Here is a 19,066-nt window from a genome sequence, read left to right as displayed (position 1 = left end):
TGCTCGAAACTCGTGCAGATCTTCTGCACGTGTGGTCTGGGCGGGCGGCGGTCTTTGAGAGGTGACACAGCCCCTGCAGGTGAAACACAGACAAGGAGTTTGGGTTGGCATGGTGGACCAATTGTGGCTCTGCCAAATGCCTGCCATCTTCACCGTTAGGGGGGTGGGGCGGGTTGTGTGTGTGTGCGTGTGCAAAACTGTGCATGCAATGTGACTTATCTATTTTTTCTGTCTTTTGCAGATTGGGACTGGCTTCAAGGATGAAGATCTGGAGCAGCATTATAAGTTCTTAAAGGTAAAACATTTAAAAAGAGTCCTCTTCGACTAATGCGTTCTGTTTAACAAAATGAAGAAAACAATTTTCTTTCTTACTGGTATCCGGACTTGGTAATTACCTAAACTAGCACAACATATATACAACCAAATTCAAGTAGCGTAATTATTGTTATATTGGGTTTCATTCTCTCATCAGTTAAATTAACATTGATTTTACAATATAAATTGGGGGTCCCAGAGATAGAAATGCCATTAAATGGGGGTCCTTGAAATTAAACGGGTCGAGAATCACTGCTAGAGCCTTAAAAAAATCTTCTTATGGGTGTCCCTGGCATATCTTTTCAAATGCGGGTCCACGGGCTAATTAGCGTCAATGTGGGGGTCCATGACATGAAAAAGTTTTGGAAGCACTGCTCCAGGTGAATATGCACTTAGCTACCTAGCTTCTGAACAGTGGTGTTTACAGTACATGGCTTTACCTAGCTTCTGAACAGTGGTGTGTACATGGCTTTACCTAGCTTCTGAACAGTGGTGTGTACATGGCTTTACCTAGCTTCTGAACAGTGGTGTGTACATGGCTTTACCTAGCTTCTGAACAGTGGTGTGTACATGGCTTTACCTAGCTTCTGAACAGTGGTGTGTACATGGCTTTACCTAGCTTCTGAACAGTGGTGTTTACAGTACATGGCTTTACCTAGCTTCTGAACAGTGGTGTGTACATGGCTTTACCTAGCTTCTGAACGGTGGTGTGTACATGGCTTTACCTAGCTTCTGAACAGTGGTGTGTACATGGCTTTACCTAGCTTCTGAACAGTGGTGTGTACAGTACATGGCTTTACCTAGCTTCTGAACAGTGGTGTGTACATGGCTTTACCTAGCTTCTGAACAGTGGTGTGTACATGGCTTTACCTAGCTTCTGAACAGTGGTGTTTACGTGGCTTTACCTAGCTTCTGAACAGTGGTGTGTACATGGCTTTACCTAGCTTCTGAACAGTGGTGTTTACGTGGCTTTACCTAGCTTCTGAACAGTGGTGTGTACATGGCTTTACCTAGCTTCTGAACGGTGGTGTGTACATGGCTTTACCTAGCCTCTGAACGGTGGTGTGTACGTGGCTTTACACCGGTGTTGCACGCCACCTCTACAGCTTGTAGATGTGCGGTTTTGGGTGCTCAACATGGCACACGACCACATATTATGATCAGGCATTATGCTGCCCGGAAGATGAGAGAAAAACTCATTATCAGACATCATCACTCGACATATCATGATTGTCCAATTTATTTTTTGTGTGTGTTTTTTTGTGTGCTTTGACAACACAGAGTAATGAGCATTAGTTAACATTTGAGTACCGGTATCTATTTATTTATTTATTTATTTAAATGTGCTTGTCTGTGTGTTTCATTTATTTTTATGAATCCCATCAAAAACACAGGGGAGACCGTTAAGTCCTCCACAAGCTGTCGTATCCAATCAACAGCAAAGTAATGGAGAAAGAGCGCCGCTGTGACTTGGTCTGATGGATTTGCTCTCGTTCAGTTTTACGTGCGAAGACATTCCCAAAAAAAAAAAAAAACACAACTCAAAACTGCCGTTTGAATGATTTAACACTTGGGCTCTCAGAAAAACGAAGGCTCCATGTGTGAGCAGAGGGTAATTATACTGCTGCACCGTTGTCTATTAGCCCCCAAATAGAGCGTCGCAGTGCCGCCTCCTGTCATGATGACGACAGGCCCAGGAAATAATTCCCTATTCATTTTCCCCATAGACATTTCAAAAGGTATTTATTTAAAGACCTTTTAAGCCTCTTACAAAGGCAACTGGAGTTGTGACAAATCATGACAACAAACAAAGAGGAAAAACAACAACAAAAAGTGTACATAAATATGTATTTGTATTTTCCCAAAAAATGTATTTGTTGTCATGATTTGTTACAACTCGAGTTGGCTTTGTACGAGGCTTAAAAGGTATTTAAATAAATACTTTTTGAAATGTCTATGGCGAAAAATAAATTCCTGGGCCTGCAGGACTGCGACGCTCTATAGATGTGTTTTACATTTTAAATACTTCAAAGAAGGGTGAATTTCAAGATCCAGTCGCATCCGTTTTCTTTGCACAGGCTCTGTATTGCTTAATGAGGTAAACAGTTTGTTTTCCAAAATGGGTGTGCGCCGTCTGTGCGAGTGATTGTGTTCATTTCTTAATTGATATACAGTAATCTGGGTTAATGATGGCCATTAGACAATATCTCAAGATATTGCATTTTAATTGGAGTCTCATACTGGATACATAACAGCTTATCTGTTATTTAATAGAGCGACAACATCAGCGCTTGACAGTTCAGGCATTTATCAGACGTTCTCATCCAGAGCAACTGACGAGGGTGAGCATGAACGTAAGCATGAACGTTGGTCAACAAACAATAAAATAAACGATAAGCCATTATGACCTTTTTCAGAAAAATGCATGTTGGTATATCAAATGTTTTCATGTCAAGGACCCCCCTATATGTAATTATAAATATTTTGTTCCATGGACCCGGCTGCTTTCCTGGTTTAAACGGGATAAGTCGAGTGCAAAGAAAAATAAATAGTCTCAAAGAAAGTGGGAGAGCAGGTAAACATCATTAAAGAGTGAGGGGGTGAAATTGCTCAACGACGACTAGATCAAACATGTCAAGCAAACCACTAATGGGGGCTGATCACACAGGCTGCAAAATCCAACACGTCAGGCAAAACAACACTGTGCCTGTGTGTGGTAAACCTGCGCATGGCTGACTAATGAATTAGCGCAACATGGTCGAACAAATAATTAATCCTAGGAAATGTTTGTATTCAAACAGACATTGAGCCTATAGAGTCTAATATCAAACTTTCACCTGCATTTGCCATTTTTTTCCATCCTTCCGAACGTCATTCCCAGGCTTTTTTTTGTCTCATCTGATGAGGAGAAAAGCCTGATGACTAACTAACTAACAGCAGTGTCTCTATAGGGCTGCATAGCATCCATGATGACTAACTAACTAACAGCAGTGTCTATAGGGCTGCATAGCATCCATGATGACTAACTAACTAACAGCAGTGTCTATAGGGCTGCATAGCATCCATGATGACTAACTAACTACAGAAGTGTCTATAGGGCTGCATAGCATCCATGATGACTAACTACAGCAGTGTCTATAGGGCTGCATAGCATCCATGATGACTAACTACAGCAGTGTCTATAGGGCTGCATAGCATCCATGTAACGTCCTAACTACAGCAGTGTCTCTATAGGGCTGCATAGCATCCATGTAACGTCCTAACTACAGCAGTGTCTCTATAGGGCTGCATAGCATCCATGATGACTAACTACAGCAGTGTCTATAGGGCTGCATAGCATCCATGATGACTAACTACAGCAGTGTCTATAGGGCTGCATAGCATCCATGATGACTAACTACAGCAGTGTCTATAGGGCTGCATAGCATCCATGTAACGTCCTAACTACAGCAGTGTCTCTATAGGGCTGCATAGCATCCATGTAACGTCCTAACTACAGCAGTGTCTCTATAGGGCTGCATAGCATCCATGATGACTAACTACAGCAGTGTCTATAGGGCTGCATAGCATCCATGTAACGTCCTAACTACAGAAGTGTCTATAGGGCTGCATAGCATCCATGTAACGTCCTAACTACAGCAGTGTCTCTATAGGGCTGCATAGCATCCATGTAACGTCCTAACTACAGAAGTGTCTATAGGGCTGCATAGCATCCATGTAACGTCCTAACTACAGCAGTGTCTATAGGGCTGCATAGCATCCATGTAACGTCCTAACTACAGCAGTGTCTATAGGGCTGCATAGCATCCATGTAACGTCCTAACTACAGCAGTGTCTATAGGGCTGCATAGCATCCATGTAACGTCCTAACTACAGCAGTGTCTCTATAGGGCTGCATAGCATCCATGTAACGTCCTAACTACAGCAGTGTCTATAGGGCTGCATAGCATCCATGTAACGTCCTAACTACAGCAGTGTCTCTATAGGGCTGCATAGCATCCATGTAACGTCCTAACTACAGCAGTGTCTATAGGGCTGCATAGCATCCATGATGACTAACTACAGCAGTGTCTATAGGGCTGCATAGCATCCATGTAACGTCCTAACTACAGCAGTGTGTCTATAGGGCTGCATAGCATCCATGTAACGTCCTAACTACAGCAGTGTCTATAGGGCTGCATAGCATCCATGTAACGTCATAACTACAGCAGTGTCTATAGGGCTGCATAGCATCCATGTAACGTCCTAACTACAGCAGTGTCTATAGGGCTGCATAGCATCCATGTAACGTCCTTTCGGTGGTAGTCCCTGCGTACGTATCCTTACCACCACGTCTACCACAGGGTAAACGTGGGTTGTAACAATTCGCTCTTGGCGGTCTGATTCCTCAACGGTTCCCTTCATTGATTCCTATAGGGTTTCCAAATGGAGCCGTAGTCCCGTGTGTTCAAGTGGTTAATTAAATCCATTTCACAGCATCACGTCAACGGAGAGAGAAGAGAGATGCAAAGGGGCGGGATTTTCCCTGAAAAGCTGAGTTTTCTGGTTAGATTGGGGGGATTGGAGGGAGGGAGGGAGGGAGGGTGAGTGCTGTCCAAGCTTTATTCATGGAGCACTTCTCAAAGCGCTGCACGCTGCAGAAACACAGTGCTGCACTGATTGAGGGTGAACGGAGGCCAGGCGCTCTGCTGTGTGTGCAGAGCTGCTAACCAATGGGAGCTGACACACACACACTGGTTATGTCCTGGGCTACAGTACTACTAACTAGGGCTGCAACAATTACACATTTAAGTTGACGATTAATTGTCACGCAAATAATTGCGATTAACGAATTAGTTGTGTTTTTGCAGTAAACATTGGAACGTCACAATTTACATTTCTGTTTGCGTTTTAGGCTTCGTAAATTGCACAGGGCAGATATGACAAATAACTTGACGATACAAATGAATCACTGACATTTTTAATACATTTTCTCTCTCCAAATGTGCAAAATAGCGGAAATAGTTGACAACAAACGTGTCCCGAGTATGCTATTTTTTACGCTTTTGTGTGACGCTGCAGTACGATCAATGAATACTCTACGTATTCATTCACGAAAAAGTTAGAATATGTAGATGGGAGGTTTCTGCCCAACAGTCACAATATCCTGGAGGGGAGGGCAGGGCGCATGAGCCAAACAGTTCACCATGTGAGCTCAGTCGTGTTTTCGACGAAGAATGTGGTGTAGTTGGTACTAGTACAGAATGTAGTGTAGTTGGTACTAGTACAGAATGTAGTGTAGTTGGTACTAGTACAGAATGTGGTGTAGTTGGTACTAGTACAGAATGTGGTGTAGTTGGTAGTGGTACTAGTACAGAATGTGGTGTAGTTGGTATACTAGTACAGAATGTGGTGTAGTTGGTATACTAGTACAGAATGTGGTGTAGTTGGTACTAGTACAGAATGTGGTGTAGTTGGTACTAGTACAGAGTGTGGTGTAGTTGGTACTAGTACAGAATGTGGTGTAGTTGGTACTAGTACAGAATGTGGTGTAGTTGGTACTAGTACAGAATGTGGTGTAGTTGGTACTAGTACAGAATGTGGTGTAGTTGGTACTAGTACAGAATGTGGTGTAGTTGGTACTAGTACAGAATGTGGTGTAGTTGGTAGTGGTACTAGTACAGAATGTGGTGTAGTTGGTATACTAGTACAGAATGTGGTGTAGTTGGTACACTAGTACAGAATGTGGTGTAGTTGGTACTAGTACAGAATGTGGTGTAGTTGGTACTAGTACAGAATGTGGTGTAGTTGGTACTAGTACAGAATGTGCTGTAGTTGGTACTAGCACAGAATGTGGTGTAGTTGGTACTAGCACAGAATGTGGTGTAGTTGGTACTAGTACAGAATGTGGTGTAGTTGGTACTAGTACAGAATGTGGTGTAGTTGGTACTAGTACAGAATGTGGTGTAGTTGGTATACTAGTACAGAATGTGGTGTAGTTGGTACTAGTACAGAATGTGGTGTAGTTGGTACTAGTACAGAATGTGGTGTAGTTGGTACTAGTACAGAATGTGGTGTAGTTGGTACTAGTACAGCATGTGGTGTAGTTGGTATACTAGTACAGAATGTGGTGTAGTTGGTACTAGTACAGAATGTGGTGTAGTTGGTATACTAGTACAGAATGTGGTGTAGTTTGTACTAGTACAGAATGTGGTGTAGTTGGTACTAGTACAGAATGTGGTGTAGTTGGTATACTAGTACAGAATGTGGTGTAGTTGGTACTAGTACAGAATGTGGTGTAGTTGGTACTAGTACAGAATGTGGTGTAGTTGGTACTAGTACAGAATGTGGTGTAGACGGTACTAGTACAGAATGTGGTGTAGTTGGTGTACTAGTACAGAATGTGGTGTAGTTGGTACTAGTACAGAATGTGGTGTAGTTGGTACTAGTACAGAATGTGGTGTAGTTGGTACTAGTACAGAATGTGGTGTAGTTGGTACTAGTACAGAATGTGGTGTAGTTGGTACTAGTACAGCGCCTGTTGGTCCAGTTCAGCTAAGCAATGTGCGCTGAATGTTTCATGTTTGTCCCAGTTGACTGAAAGGCAGATGACTGAGACGTCTGCTCCCCCTGAAGTTCACTGTTGCACAGCACATTCATAACAGCCTGCACAGAACACTCACTGCGCAGAGCATTCATAACAGCCTCACAGAGCTCTCACTATGCAGAGCATTCATAACAGCCTGCGCAGAACACTCACTACGCCAGTGGTTCCCAAACTGGTTGTGTCCAAAAGGTTATATATTTTTGAAATGTCCAGAAATAGCAGACGTACAAGCTCGCCTTGTGCTGCCTTGTAAATCTGCAGTTTTCTGAAAAACATGTTTCTATGACTATAATATATACTGTAGCTAAGATCTTAAAGGACACGGATGCTTTCCCAATTTTAATGGGTTAGTTTAAATTATAATTGTTGTAGTACTGTTATAGTTCAGTAGTTGGCATTCAGATTTTTTTATCTTTTATGTGTATTTTCACTATCCTGGAAAAACTCTCGCCTGGGATGACAATGTCCAAAATAAGGGCAGCCCGGTTGGAAAGTGTATCGATGTGTAAAACAGAAAGTGAGCCAAAAATGATTTTCCTGCCCAAATGATCATCATCAAGACCCACTAATCACCATTAATAGCCGTGATCAGAATATCTAGCTAATTACTCATGATTAGCCTATAATCATGCCGTCCTAATCATGCAGCCCTGTTCGTGCCAAAAGGCACAGGCTAAGCTGTGCACTGCATCCATCCACACAAGAATAACAGCTGTGTGTGTGTGTGTGTGTGTGTGTGTGTGGGGGGGTGTGTGTGTGCGTGTGGGGCAGGGCTTCCCAGAGATGAATGATTATTAGTCCTTGAAATGAAAGGTCACAGGTTTCCTGCAAGAATTAATGTGTGAAACCACCAGATTGATGTTGGAACACCCTACCCTGTTTGTACCTCCCTCCGGTTGGGATTGTGCAACTTAACGTTTTTCTTGCCAAATACCTTTATAAACGTACCCCCCCTTATTTATACTCGGAAATACAGCCCTCATTTTCAATGTAGCCGAGGTTACAATTCACAAATACAGTCAAAACAATACATCAACACAACATTAAAAATCAGGATCAATTACAGATGCAGAACAACGGGTAAAATATAATTGAAGCAGGAGCAATCACTGTGAAAAATGTTCTAGAGCATTCCTTTGAACTGACCGAAGGATGGCAGGGAGCAAAGTTTTAAGGACTTTTGAAGTTCATTCCACGACGTTGGGCCATTGACATTAACCCTGGCCTCCCTGTTTTGAAGATAAATGTCATCATCCTGTAGACGGGTTTCTAGTTTACAAGCATTGAGATTGCACGTGCATGATTTGCCGGTTTCATGTAATCAATTCCCAACAGATCGCCAAACCTGTTGTTTAGGGTAGCGGTTGGTTTCTGTTCATTCAACCACGTCTTGTGTGTGTGTTGGCTGGTGTTACGATCCGAGCGAGCCAAATATACTTCACCCCACAACGGTATTGCACGCCGAAAACGTCATAGAAGCTCACATCGTGGATGGACCGTTGCGAGTTTGGAGGTCTGCTATTCTAGGCCGTTCACCGTTGTGAGCTTGGAGGTCTGCTATTCTCGGCCGTTCACCGTTGTGAGCTTTGAGGTCTGCTATTCTCGGCCGTCCTCGGATCATACATTTGGCTTGAGGTTATACAGCTGCAAGTCATGCTCTGGTGCCGTGTTGGTAGGGAGTGCTCTCCTCCGTTTCTAATGACAGCGACCGCGTTTTCCGCAGATGTCTAGTGGGTTCTAGAGGGGTGTATGTTGGTGACAGGCTGACAGCTAGTGATGATAGCCTACTTCTTTCGAATCTGCAAAGCACAAAAGAAACCCACCAGGCAGTGTGCAACCACCTCTCGTCTTAAACAGAGGTTCCAGCCGTCCTCTGAGTTTACACAGCGGGGCCTCCAAATGTTTGTGTAACAAAATACATATACTGTATTAACTTCTTGAACCCATGAATTCCTATTCTGGGGGGACCATGTTGAAAATAGCAGTGCGTATAATATATTAAAGCAATAAGCCACAAGAGGTCTTGTATTTAATGATGGCTGAGAGGTGTGGTTTGACGACGCGCAGCGGAGCTGGGACCTTGCATGGCTTATTGCTTTTCTAAAACGGTTACAAACATAGCAATATTAAGGGGGAGAGCTGACCAAGTGCAGAGGTCAAACTACTAACTATGAATGTGTGCATGCATGTATAGAACTACTAACTATACATTTCTGCAGCTTCACAGTGACCTAGTTGTGTAGACACTGACTGCAATGGCCTAGTTCACATTTAAAAAACACTAGTTTTAAAGCTGAGCCTTGCATTATTTTGTCCAGAGTTATCATCTCGGGTTTCTTTTCCTTGCGAGAAGATTTTCATGAATTATTCACGATTCTAGTATAAATTCTTCTACTTTTTTTTAATCTTCTATCAATTATCTTTACTGGTTAAGCGTACAATGGGCGTTCTAAATGAAAAGAATGTGCTTTGTGGAATCTTAAATGCCTACGTGATAGGGCAAAATTAATTATTTAAAGTACACGTTACAGTGGGCTGAAAGCCTTGTTGTTGTTGCATTATTTGAAGGCGGGTATTAAATATATTCATACATTTCAGGACCCTTTTTGGCCTTTGAAGACGTATAATCATTCCAACATTAGTGAAAAACCTGCATTCACCACCAATTTTCATTCTTCAAACGTCATACTTTTCCCCACATCTGACAGAAGTTGGCAGCTGCTGTTGTCCATAAACTCATTATGTTGTGTTTTAAAGACACCACTCTGCCCCATAATGGTGTTTCTTTTTTTTAATATATATCTTTCTGAAGAAAATCCTGCGTGTTTCTTATGCTCTGCGTATCCACCAGGCCATTCAGAGTCTCCCTAAATGCATCATTAGTGAATGAATTTCTGGGAGAGCAATGCAAAACAAACGCTCCCCTACAGAACAACCCATCACCAGCCTACAGGTCCCTTCAACAACAAGGACACGTGACTGGCTTGTTTTTGTTGCAGTGCATCTGCCAGCTGTTCTACTGGACACCCACATTGTGGTGGATCAAACGCATGCAAAATTCATAGGATTATGGAATTCTAAATGAGGGTAAAGACAGCTAAGGGAAAAACTCCTTCAGGGACATGTTTTGAAGGAGAAAAATACTCGACATGTATTTAACAGATGATTTTACCAGATTATTTTTCGGAGGATTTAAATTCTCAGCCTGTGGGCCATTTGGAATAGTGCAAGTGGGCCCCCAAATTAAAGGGCCACTTCAACCCTTTTTGCAACGAGATCTTATTTTAATGATGTTTGGGAGACGAGAAACACTTTCCTGGGGTTTTGCTGTGTGTATTATGTGTTTTTTAGATAATTGAGTATTTCAAAGTGTCTGCGATGTCATGGACACTGGTCTCACGTCCTTCCTGGACTACATGTTGTCGCTCGTGTGTGTGTGTGTGTGTGTCTGTGTCATTGAAATGAATGTAATTTCTTGAATGCCTTGTCCTTCCTTCTGTAGGAGCACATCCTCCCTAAGCCCCGGGCGTACTACCGTGTGGACCAGTCAGCGGAGGAGCCGGACGTATGGCTGGATGCCATGCAGGTCTGGGAGGTCAAGTGTGCTGACCTGTCACTGTCTCCCATCTACAAGGCTGGCATGGGATTGGTCAGTGTTTTATTTATTATGTATTATTATTATTGTGTTCTTTATTTACCCAGGGTAGTAGCTATGCATAAGTGCTCATTTTCAGAATCATCCTGGGCACGCTTGCTGTGTGTGTGTGTGTGTGTGTGTGTGTGTGTGTGTGTGTGTGTGTGTGTGTGTGTACACACACTCTAAAACCTGTGAGCTGACCAGAAACCACAGTCATAATACTGTTGGCCACTGAGCAGCTCCACTGTTGGAGCAGCTAGGGGTTCAGTGCCTTGCTCAAGGACACTTCATCTGTGTTTGACCCTGAACAAGTGAACTCCTGTAACTTTTAGGCCAATAAAGGTTCTTCTGCCCGACAGGTTGTTCTGCCCGACAGCAACGATAAGTAGCTTGGAACACATTTTCCAATGTACACTTTCCATTTTCTGAAAAGTAACAATGGGCATACAAGGTTTCCATAACATTGCATACTGTGTGTGTGTCGTCACTGTCGTGTGTGAATTTATCGATAGAAACACATGGAAGATTTAGTAACGCACGCACGCACAGCCACACACACATTTGCGCGTGCGTCGTGCGAGCGCGCAGACACCCCATGGAGACCTGGCTGGGCTTACTAAATCTTCCATGTGTTTCTGTCGATAAATTCTCCCTTTTTTTTTACGGCGTGTTACAACAATAAAAAAAAGTTCTAATTAACGGCTCATAATGGAGTTATTAAGTGTGCTATTAAAGTAGAGGATTTACAGGAATTATAACCTGTTTATTGCCTGTGGTTCAGCAGCAAATCGGAGGTATGGCGGCACAGCGAACAAGTCTCACAAGCACGTATACTGTATCTGCCTCAAGCAGCACGCTCGCTATACGTCTCAATTCATCATAAATGACTCCCTTTATTGTAGCCATAATACTGATGTGTTACCCCCTTTCAGGCTGCTCAGCAACCATCTAGACTTGTATCGATTTCCTTTTTTGTGCACTTCTGTACATAGTCTTTAACATAAGTGAGGAAAAACAACCACATAGGATGATTGTAAGAATGAGTTAGTAGAACACGTGCATACAATGTATTGTATGAGCAGCACGGTTTGGATGTGGCCAGTCCTGTGGTAAATAGTAAGTACTGGGAGCTGATGGTAGGTGGCGCTGCACCAGGGTTTGGCGCATTGCGAAACGGAGATAGACTCCTGTACTCTGGCTGATACAGACAATAAGCCTACTACTACTACTACAGTAATAGAGCATGTGTGTGAAAATGAAGGGATTCACTTAGTTCAGTTTATTTGCATTTTATTTAAATCCATAATAAAATGAAGTACAAAAGATAGAGCAGAACGTTAGAATGGAAAGAAGCACCGAATCTAAATATGATGTGCCAGATGGGCAGAAGAAGGGTCTTGTCAGGTGGCCTTCATAATGGAATTCTTAAAGCTCAAGGACTATTAAGGTGACCATGACGACACATGCTGAATGAGAAAGTATTAGGGATGTGCCTAATGACTAATGTCACTGAAGTGTCGTGGACACAACATCTTCAATTAGTTAGGGGGGGAAAAGAAATAAAACGATTATGGAAACTGAGCGCATTTTGATCTATAAGCCCAAATCCCATGCTTCCAATAATGCATTACATCCAAGCCAGTGTGCAAAAGTAGGTCAAATCAATTATGCGTGTCGTAATATCACTCCTCCAGCGCTAGCCTGGATTGGAGCAAACTACTGACCAGCTTCCCTTCCACCATAACATGTACTGTAGCGTTGGATGTTCAGCCAAGGCCTATACTCCCCATTCTCCATGTTCCCACCTCAAACCCTGGATTATTTCTTCAAATCAACACTGATAACAGAGGCAGCGGGCAGTGCGAGGTAATGCAGCTGGGTACCTCCCCTGTTATCACCTTGGCCATTCACTTCCCGGTGTTTATATTCGATGGGATTTCTCATTGCGACGCTTTCCCATCAAAATCCACAAACTGTAGCTTGAATAGATTCACTCACTACACTCACTGGGAAGTGCACGATGCCCGGATGCAGGTGATTAGCACTGCGCAAATCTATGTGACAATCAGGCCCCGATAATCAGCCTTGTTGAGACTTCATTGGCACGTACTGTATTTGCTTATTTTGCTTGTTAAAAAAAGCAACATTTTATTAAGACATGACAGTAATATGGGTGCAGAATGGAAATTTGTTAAACAAAACGTAAATGTCTCCCCAGGCTGGCAGAGGAGGTGTGGCGCCCAAGATTACTTATTAGATAATGACACTGGGTGAAAAAATGGGTTGCAAAATCTATCAATATTTTAATAAAATAAACATATTAGTTAGTAAATGTTTAGTAGAGTAAACGTTTAGTGTTTTGACATCTTTATTGCCAATGCCTTTTATTCATTATGTACAGTTCGCCATCATCAAAAGGATAAAAACACGATAAAGCTGACAGCTTATTTCCATTGTTGTCCTTTGGGGTTGTATGTGTAAACAAAGTACTGATGAATGAGTGATAAAGTCTAAAGTGAGTGAGCAGTGAGCGTTGAAAGTCTCTGTGGGGTTTTTTTTCTACCACGCCACATTTAATTTAAACCATTCTTAACTCATTTAGACCTGAGGCCGATTCTACGAATGCCTTCTAGACAGTACTTCTCACACTTTCAAGATTTTTCAAAAATAGCAGATATACAAGCTCGCAGCACATCGTGCCTCGCTGTGAGCTTGTACTGTACTAATGTGCTAATTTTTGGATATCCAATGTACAGTAACAATCTAAAGTGACACAGATTTAATGGGTTAATTGGATCCTATCCACAGATTCCGCACACATCCCTTAGTTAGTAGCACTTCTGTCGTTTAAAAAGAAGAAGTTAGTAGCACCGTGTTCAAATTAATACATGAATAAATTAGAACAGTTTTACAAGAGAGTTAAAACGAATGAATAAGTCAGTAGGACGACCCAGGTGTTGAAATGAATGAATAAGTTAAGTAGGGGGTTTGTTAAACCGCCTGATTCACAAGCACCTTGGTGTTAGAATTGGGTAATGGGATTGTGTCATTTTGTCGGTCCTGGTATAAATGCTAATGCTTCCATTTCAGATGATGCCGTCTTTCCTCAGGCAACAGCTTCCTTCCTTCCTTCCTTCCAGGCAACAGCTCTGTATAATAACTGACAGTCAACTGTCTCATTTGTCTCTCTTTCACCCACATTTGTGCCCATGTTCTCTTTTTCTTTTTTTTTGGGGGGGGAGGGGGGAGATTATTTAGATGCAAAGCTCCTCATGAAGCATGCTTGTAACTCACTCGCTCATGTTGCACAGTCTCATGTGCATAGATTCGTGGGAGGGAACAACATGCCTCTAGGTTGTCTAAAATATGTGCTGTTATGAGACGTTAATCCTCATTGCTAAGGATATTGGCTCGATAGATGTTTTCGCCACCAATTCTTCAACAAGGGAGCTTGCAGTATTTAGGCTTGGGTGATGATGTAATCGACCATCCATGATTAGTTGGCATTCGTACATGATTTGAGCCTTGACAGTTCTCAGCAACTTATAATCGGATTGATTGACTGACTGACTGACTGACTGACTGACTGACTGACTGTCAGCCATTAATTAAATCGTTGATCCCCATGGGGAATCAACGATCATATTGATTGATTAACAGTGCAGCGAGTACAATTACGGACATACAAGACATACAATACAACACAAATCATCAATACAAGGATCAATAAAAGTTATATTTAGATTATTTACAAAGTATAGTAGCAGCACCAGCAGTAAGCATGAAACACAGGATGATAATAATAATGATCAACTTTATTTATGTAGTGTTAAAAAGGCCTCTATAGAAATGGGTCTTTTATTTTGATTTAAAACGGTGAGGGAACTATCAAACCTGATGGTTTGGGTAGAGGGGAAGAGTAGAGACTGAGAAGATGAAATAAAATGTGACGCGAGAGTGCGGTCTAGCCAGCACCAACTCGGGACTCCTGGATTGTTGCCATTCCACGCTCCTCCTATCTAACATCACGTTAACATCGGGGTCTACAGAGCTAAGCTGTCGCGCCGCGGGGCGTCTACGTACAGTAGGTGGTGCTGTGTGCTTCTTGTCCTCCTGGCTTTGCCCTGGGTTGGCTCCCATAGAGTAGACTCACTTGCCTCTAGTTCCGGGTGCCTGACTCCGTGCCCTGCCAGCCTCGTCCTTCTCTCTCTGACTGTGTCTGGTACCACCACGGGTCACAGACGCAGTCAGACATTTCTGATGTGGTTCGTCCATGTGATGAAGTAGCATTCACTCCATCCAGGGCCTTTCCCTGTTGTGCTGTGAGGGTCCATGTCTCAGAATAAAATAGACACTGGACATCTGCACTAATGTACAATTTAGCAGCAGTAAATGTGGAATGCATGTATTGCCTTTTGAATGGGTGTATATGTATTATGTACAAGCTATATCGACAGTGGATATACACATCTATCTTTATACCAGGCATCTGTTTTGGTATGTTTCAGTAAAGTAGCGTACATTTCCAGTGTGAAGTCTGTGTGAAGGTGCCTGGTATAGTACAGTATTGGTGGGGGGCGTATAATTGATGCATTAATCTATGCGTCATCCTGTCTCAAATCTGTTCAATGTCAATGTTCCCTCTGCTGCGCGGCCAAGCAGAGCGGTCGGCGGTGGGGGTGGGGGTGGGAGTGGGGGAGATGGAGCCCTTATTTGAACTGACAAAATGGTGATGGTATTCCGACGACATAAGACCGCTCTTGTTGCTGCGCTTCCTATCGATTACACCGTGTCCTTGTCCCGTTGGGAGGGAGACTGTGATACCGCCTGATGGAGGCAACGCTGCATTTTAAGCTGCAATCCGCAACTTCTTTAGTTAATCCGTTAAAACCGTGAAAAGCACCCCACGTTATTTTACGTTTTTGCATTAGATGTTCAGAAATAGCAGATGTACAAGCTCGAAAATGTTGAAAGTGCGCAAACTGCTGATTTTAGAATGCCTCTTACTGCTGACTGTAGAACCGGCCTCAGGTCTGGATGGGTTCAGATGGTCACCGTGTCGTCTGTCCTCCAGGTGGACCCGGAGAAGGGCATCTCTCTCAGGTTCCCGCGCTTCCTCCGCGTCCGAGACGACAAGAAGCCCGAAGATGCCACCACCGGGTCTCAGGTACGTCAACCCCCCCCCCCCCCTTTTAGCAGGTTGGTTCTGGGCTCAGGCAGGATGGGGCTTAGCGGGCCTCAACCACCCCGCTCCTTCACTACACCCCCCCCTTTTAGCAGGTTGGTTCTGGGCTCAGGCAGGATGGGGCTGAGCGGGCCTCAACCACCCCCCCCCCCTTTTAGCAGGTTGGTTCTGGGCTCAGGCAGGATGGGGCTGAGCGGGCCTCAACCACCCCGCTCTTTCACTACACCCCCCCCCCCCCCCCCCCCCCCACGCCGAGCGCAGCTGATCATGCCGACCCCCATCCGTCACTCACCGCCGCTAGTCAGCGAACTTCAAAGGCTGACTGGGGACATGAATAATCAGCCCCTTATTTTTAGCTCGTCCTCTATTTTATTTATTTTTTAAACAGATACCGAGAGAGAAATAAGGTGTGTGTGAGAGAAAGTAGATGATGAAGTCAGGTCTCTCGCTGTCCGTTTTCTCTATATCTTTCACTGTCTATCTTTTATTGTCAATTTCCCGCAATGTCACCTGGGTGTGATTCGGGCTCACCGGCTGTCTCCGTCTGTCTCTGGTTCTCAAACTTCACCCCCCCCCCCTTTTCTCTCTCTACACCCCCCACCTCTACTACCCAACCCTCTCTCTCTCTCTCTCTCTCTCTCTCTCTCTCTCTCTCTCCCGTCCTCCAGATTGCTGATCTGTACAAGAAGCAGCAGATCATTCAGAATCAGGGAGACAAAACCGAGCTGGAGGATTACTACTGATCGGCATAATAATTAAGCCTACTTTATACTTGGTTGTGCGTTGTGTCGGAGCGCACCATGAAGAAAACACCATTTTGGGGGGTTTTTATCACAAACTATCACAAACATGTAACCCAATGGTTCTCAAAGTGGATTCCAGGGACTCTCTGGGTTTCTTTAGGGGGGGTCTAAATCGACCCTTACAATTCTGTGACTCTGACGGTGTACAAATGCCCAAACGGGTTGATTTGGTTCCATTTGTATACTGTCAGAGTTAAGGAGAGACCTTGAATTGTAAAAGTGTGATAACCATTGATGTAAACAACCAAATTCAAACGTAATTATAGTTATTGGGTTTCATTCAATAGCAGTTGTGTTTGTTTGCTTTTTTTTTGGGGTGAAGCTTCATGGACCAAATAGTCCTTCACTATGTCCCTCCCCATGAACCCATCCTTGTCCAATAGGCACGTTGGCAGTGAAGAAAGCTGCATAGCAACCGTTGCTAAACTATTTGGATTGGCTTTGGACAATCGCTTTTTGGGGTGGGCTTTAGTGAAAGGCTAATTGGTGTCCATTCACGGTGAAAGCAGCGAGACCTGCATTCACTCAACTTACTGTAGACTGAGAGGCTGGTTCAAAAAGAGACATCCTCCATGTTGTAAAGAAGCACTTATAGCTACTTGGCTTCTGAACGGTGGTTTATACTTGACTTTGTACCTCCGCGCCACGAAGTATATATCGGGCTTAAACACAATTTGTACATAGGTTATTTTCTTATTATCGTTAATGTCGGATTTGAATTAACACGGCACTTCTTTTTCTCCTCTTGTCGATGTCAAATAAGAATAAAGATTGGCAGTTTTATAATATCAACTGGCTTCGCTGTTTTGCTTTCCGCAATTTAACTTTTTTACAGTCGATTTAATCTTGTAATTTATTTTTACTAGACTAGATACCCAGAATGTAGAAGCCTTTCTTCTTCTTTTTTTTGTCCCCCCACTCTGTACTGTATAGTTGCCTACAGTGCATGCGCTTTGCTTGCAAAAGGCAAAGGGAAAAATCCATTTAGGATTTAAGGCATGCCTCTTTTGGTAAAAGATTGTTATCAAAAATCCACTGTGTGGAACCGCCTGTGGGTTGGTTGGGGGGCAACAAACGCAATGTGCCTTCTGGACGGCATACAAATGCTTCCCACTCTGGCCTGATTTCCACTAGAGGCCTGCTCACCAGAGTACAACGCTGTATGTGTATAGCATTAACCCATTCTGACCTGAGATCAGATTCATACGAGGTTTTCCACTGGACACACACTGGTCTGATTAACCCATTCTGACCTGAGATCAGATTCTAGAAATGTCAGTCGTTCTTCGATTTTTCAAAAAATAGCAGACCTACAAGCTCGTAGCGCGCCACTCGGTGGCGCGCTATGAGCTTGTAGATCTGCTATTTTTAAATAGCTAAAGCATAACATAGTGCTAACACCAAAAGGGGTTCCCGTTCAGAATGGGTTAAGAGTGTGAGAGTGTGTGTGTGTGTGTCCCTAAAATGGCTTTTCTTCGGTATCAAACTCTTACCCCCTGCAGAGCCTTTGAACTCGTTATTAATTTGTGTTCATTCGTCCACGGTGAACGAAGAATCCCAAATCAAAGACAATACTACGGAAATAATAATACTTTAATTAATTGAAAGTATTGGTCCAGATTGATCAGAAATCCTTCTTTTTTTCCCCCTCTCTTTCTTAGATATTTTTGTTCTGCCCTTTTATCCTATTTATCCTATTTAGACTTCGGCTTCTAAATCCTCACTTAAGGTTTCTGGAAAAACCTGAAAACAATTTATAGTCTCTGTTGAAACCTCATAATGTCCAAAACTGTTGCTTTTCAGGATTCAAAGCAGATCTACAAGCTCACAACCTTTTGCTTTGAGCACCGTTTCAAGTTTGTACATCTGCTACTTTTTATGCTTTTGTGCAGAGACGGGAAAAGTACTCACAATTTTTTAAAGTACAGGTTCAGAAATGTACTTCAAGAGTCAAAGTAAAACATTTTTTTTTCCAGATTATGTGCAACTGTAACATAGAATTTGAAGGCTATTAAACTTAAAAGATCAACCAAACGCGTCTTAAAACTGGAACAGGATTAGTTTCCAAACTGATGTTTTTTTAGTACCAAGCAGGGGTGCCCACACCTTTTAGACTTAAGAGCTACTTTCAAAATGACCAGCTCAACAAGATCTACACACCCAATAAAGTATTATCCCATTGCTGAAAATAACAGCACTGGCGTTGCATACTATAAGACAAACACACTTGGAATGGGAAATGGAAATCGTAGTCATTTGTAGGACTTTATAATGCTTTGAGTGCAACACTATTGAAATGATTGCATTGTGTGTATGAGCTGACAGGCTCTTTTTGATGTCAATCAAGTTACCATAATTCAAGTAGCAGATGGTAGCAGACAAAATAGTTTTTCCTTTTCATTTTTTCTTTTAATTATATATTTTGGGCCATGCCATGTGCTCTCCCTGCAAAGCCTTTATGATCTACTGGTAGATCCATCTTCCTTCTGGGCACCCCTGGCTATATAATGTACTGTAGATAATTGTCTCTCCCTGTACCA

At 43.0% G+C, this 19,066-nt stretch overlaps 1 protein-coding gene across 2 annotated transcripts in view; it reads left to right on the top strand.

Moving 5' to 3' along the window:
• Positions 1-17,318, top strand: part of lig1 (ligase I, DNA, ATP-dependent) — a 72,749-nt gene extending 55,431 nt beyond the window's left edge. For both annotated transcript variants that reach the window (XM_080777621.1, XM_080777620.1), the window contains 4 exons: positions 242-295; positions 10,404-10,550; positions 15,613-15,705; positions 16,392-17,318. In XM_080777621.1, the coding sequence (XP_080633747.1) occupies positions 242-295; positions 10,404-10,550; positions 15,613-15,705; positions 16,392-16,466 (369 nt within the window). In that variant the 3' untranslated portion in view covers positions 16,467-17,318. The remainder of the gene's footprint in view (positions 1-241; positions 296-10,403; positions 10,551-15,612; positions 15,706-16,391) is intronic.
• The last annotated feature ends 1,748 nt before the right edge of the window (positions 17,319-19,066 follow it).

This window comes from Protomyctophum bolini (assembly GCF_963924005.1).
Source record: "Protomyctophum bolini genome assembly, chromosome: 12".
Taxonomy (NCBI): domain Eukaryota; kingdom Metazoa; phylum Chordata; class Actinopteri; order Myctophiformes; family Myctophidae; genus Protomyctophum; species Protomyctophum bolini.
The sequence above is the reverse complement of the archived record's forward strand: the minus strand, read 5'-3'. Positions and strand labels throughout refer to the sequence as shown.